General features: G+C 30.7%; 1 protein-coding gene across 1 annotated transcript; it reads left to right on the top strand.

Moving 5' to 3' along the window:
• Positions 1-606: 606 nt before the first annotated feature.
• On the top strand, positions 607-2302 carry LOC145064835 (F-box protein At1g61340-like). The gene is made up of 4 exons (XM_079012203.1): positions 607-781; positions 893-1097; positions 1578-1652; positions 1745-2302. Exons 2-4 carry the CDS (start codon positions 900-902, stop codon positions 1979-1981), a joined length of 510 nt encoding a protein of 169 aa, XP_078868329.1. The 5' UTR covers positions 607-781; positions 893-899; the 3' UTR covers positions 1982-2302.
• The last annotated feature ends 2250 nt before the right edge of the window (positions 2303-4552 follow it).

Below are 4552 nucleotides of genomic sequence, written 5' to 3'. Positions count from 1 at the left end.
CACGACACGATGTCGTTTTTTTTTAATTAACACGAAAACGAACGAAGTAAAAAACGACAAACACGACACGACAAGACAAATATATCATATACTAAAAACTAGTTTATTTGATGAATAATTTATCAAATATAAAACGATAAACACGACAAATACGAAAACACGATAAAGAACTGCTAAATCGTGTCAATTTCGTGTTGAATTTCGAACACGAACACGACACGACACTACATCGTGTTTTTTATAGATAACACGAACACGACACGAACATGAATTCAAATTTTAGTTTCGTCCAAATTTCGTTTCGTGTCGTGTCATAAATTGTCACCCCTAGTTTTACGTATATACACCTTTTTTCTTTATATTAATACGTTCTCTATATTAAATTATTAATACGTATATGCTTATAACTCAAAGCTTTTGAATAAAATACATACAAAAAACTGAAATATCGGAAACTTCGAGTGCTTTCGAGGAAATATAGGAGTTTAAAAGTTGATTTCAAGTGGACACTCTCCCTTAAAATTTTAAAATTTTAAAATTAAATACAAAACAAACCCAATCTCTCTCTCTCTCTCTCTCTCTCTCTCTCTCTCTCTCTCTCTCTCTCTCTCTCTCTCTCTCTCTCACTATATAAACAACTTCCAATTTAGAATCGAACACTACCACGATATATAGCTTCCATATACAAAATCTGCTCTTGTTTCCTTCTCAAGAACAACCGTTATATCAATCCAACTTTACTCCTTCCAAGAAATTAGGGTTTATTTCCCAATCCAAAAAGGTACTTAATTTCATCATTTCTGTTCAACCCACATCTGGGTTTCCGTTCTTTTTGGCATACTCGATCTGGGTTTTGTTTATTTTGACTAATTTTATATGATGGTAATATCAGGAACAAAATGTCAATGGTGAACAATCAAGGGTTAGGGCTTGTAAGACGTACGAGTTCATTTGGTAGAAAAAGAATCTTGATTTTGAATAATATGGATTTTGATTCAATTGAAGTTGCTACACCCAAAAAGAAGCAGTTTTTGGGAAGTGAATCTTTCTTTTGTTGTGAAAGATCGTTGCTTGAAGCTCTGCCTCAAGAAATCTTGGTGAGTTCTTATATTTCAATCCGTTTGTGCAGTTTCTTGATCAATTTAGAAGCTTTCTGTTGCAAATTAATCATCTTTTTGATTAAAATGTAAATAACATTCAATATAATTCATAAATCTTAAGAATGATTGATTCTGCAACGAAAAAGAGATGGTTTGATCAGCAAAACGGTTGTTTTTACCACATTTATGATGTCTGTATATGAAATTCTGCTGATTTGTAGCAAATTAATCATCTTTTTTTATAAAAATGTGAAAAAAACAGTATAATTTTCAAGAATGAACTGTGTACTCTGTTTTTTCACACATTTATGCTACTTGTATGTGATTTTTTTTTAATTTAATGCAAATTGATCATCTTTTTGATGAAAGTGTGAAGAAAACAGATTATAATTTGTTAACATGATCGGTTTTTTACACACAGATATGGTGTTAGTGTGTGAACTTTTATTGATTTTGCGACTTCTAAATTTTGAACAGATAAAGATATTGTGTGGGGTGGATCATGATGATTTGAAGAGGCTTTTCCACGTATCAAAACCGATCCGAGAAGCTGTAAGTTGTTTATTTTATAATTTATAATTTATAATATTTTTTGCAACAAAAATCAAAAAAGTGTTGCTAATTTCTTTTTATACGAAATGCAGGCTGTGATTGCAAAAGAATTGCATTTTAAATATAGTACACCAAAAAAGATCCCAGCTTTTAGGTGTTCATTGAATCTAGAGGAAATCCCATCAAGAGATTTTGACGAAATTGAAGCTCCAAATGCTCCAAAACAATCTAGGGTTTCTAGTTCTCGCCTGACGAAAAAAAACCTGGCTGCTATAACTGTGTCCTTGTTTGCTTCATACCCATCAGACGAACAGCAAGGACACAGATAGTAGCCAACTAATAACTTATTTATACTGATAGTATCGTAAAAACGACAATGGTGCATCGAGATCCTTCGGTTTTGACAATGATGTGTTTCGGGGTTTTTTTTGTAGATATGTTTGGGTATACATTTGTTTGTAGTGTGTTATATATGGTATTATGGGTTGTACCTTGGTCCTTCAATATTTTATTGAAGATGAGTGAGTGATTTAGGGGTTTGTACATTTAGTGTAAAAAGAGTTAGGAATATACAACCAATAGTTTTGTTGGGGGGTTCTTTCTTGATTTAATAAAAAGGTTTGGTGGTGGTGCTTTGTTTTGTTGAATAATGATTTCCGATGGAAAGTGTAGGGTACCGTTTTTATTGCAGTAGGTACAAGTATATTTTATATGTATTTGGAGGGAAAAACATATGACACATAAAAGGAACCAAGCACTAGGTGTTGGTTGAATATGAATTTTAGGTAACGGAGAAGGAAAAGACAATATTTATTTACTTTTGATTAAAAATAATGTATGCAAATGACATCTCATTTTCTTTGCGGTAATAAAAAAGTTCTTAACAATTTAATAACTTCGAAGAAGGTAATTCACTTTTTTTAAGATGACTAAAATGGCAAAATACCTTTGTCATTAGTTTCTTTTTTTTTTTTTTTGAAAGTTTTTTTCTTGGAAAAACATATTTTTGGAAATGATAATTCAAGCTTTTATTCTAAATAACATTGTTGATGATCCAAAAAATGCTTTTAATATCTTTTAGTTCATATGTTTTAGGGTTTAGTTTTTAGGACTTTAGGGGCTCTTTGTTTCGGACATTTCAAGTTCAAATTTATAAAGAAAAACGTTTTCTAAGGGCATTCACAGTGCATTAAACGTATTAGAGTTTAATAAATTGACACATCATCATTTTACTAACTATACAACTCTATATTAATTTTCCTACAATGCATTGAATAGAGTTCAATGTAATATATATTTAATAGTTAAAAAGTTCCATTTTTCGCATTGAAGAGTTCAATGACCATTAAACTTCATATCCATTGAATGCCAACATGACATCCCATAATAATAGAGTTTAATTCATTGAATGTCAATTAGGCATGTCACCTCATTCACCTCTTCCAATAAACTATGCATTGTGGGTGCTAATGGTAAAGAACTCGAAGTTTTGAGGGTATAGGGGTGAAGTATTTAACTTAAATTTGTTGTTTTTTGAAGTATTTAACTTGTTGCTTGATTTATGGAAAAATAGGTTTAAACCCTGAACCCGTGAGTGTATAGGTTGAACCCAAGAAACCAAAAAACCGCTCAAACCGACCTCATAACCCGAGAAACCGAATCGACTAGAAATCGATCATATTGGGTTCTGAAAACCAGAAACCGACCATTTATGGGTTGGGTTGGATTTGGGTCCAAAAACCCACCAATGCACACTTTACTGGAGATGGCATTTGGTGTGGCTAAATTAATTATATATATATATATATATATATACACACACACACACACACACACCTGAAAGCAAATTTCTTTAACTCGTCAAACATGGAATGAGGGGAATTTTGCAATAAAAATTTACACCATATATGTTGCTACCATTGTTTCGTTCTTTATGAGGTTGGGCTTGAGACTTTGAAACAAACCTTTTAAGTCTCTCAAGTGCTTTGATCTCACCAGGCTCCACGTTACCATCAATGATTAAGGTGGGTGATTCAACGGTGGCGATGAGGTTGTTTAACACACCAAAAATGTTACTCCAATTATCTTCTTCTACTACCATCACTTTCTTCCCATTGTACATATTTGAGCAGTGGTCAAGATTCACACGGAGGTCTCAATCTCCCTTATCATACATACTTATAAAGCTAATATTTTTTTTCTTGAATCTCATCCATTTGAAACCCTTTTTTAACTTCCTCAAACCACATTCATTTGAAACCCCCTTTTTTAACTAATGCAACTCAAAAGTTTTCTTAATTAGGATTTAACACTCAAAAGTTTTATAACTTATATTATGTTTAATTAGCATTTAGTGAAAAATTTACTATAAAAAGGTCAATCTTTTGAGAAGACATGCATACAAATGATATACAAATTTCAGAAATAAAACATACTTAAAGGTTTTTGTGTTAGATTGAGGTCTTATGACCACTTTTGGAGATATGCTATTATATTAGAGTTTTTAATATGTAAGTTTGTTATACTAATTCGTTTTTATATTTCTTCGTTTTTGGATGATTGTAATACAGTCGTTGTATATTGTGGTTTAATCGTTAATATATTGATCATATGTTATATATGGTGATGTCGAAAATATTTAATTAAATATTTTAAATATGTCGAAAATATTTAATTAAATAGATGTATATATTATCATATAATTCAAAATAATCAATACATTATATCAATTTAGTATACAAATTATTATATCAAATTTAACAACGTTATATATATATATATATATATATATATATATATATATATATATATATATATAAAGACTTCAATTATATAGGTGTTTCTACGCAACACACGGACATTCGCCTAGTATTAGAAACAGAGGAAGAATAGATTTTGAC

This window comes from Lactuca serriola, chromosome 7, assembly GCF_051521515.1.
Source record: "Lactuca serriola cultivar US96UC23 chromosome 7, Lser_US96UC23_V15, whole genome shotgun sequence".
NCBI lineage: Eukaryota > Viridiplantae > Streptophyta > Magnoliopsida > Asterales > Asteraceae > Lactuca > Lactuca serriola.
Note: the sequence above shows the minus strand (reverse complement) of the source record. Positions and strands in the feature narration are given on the sequence as shown.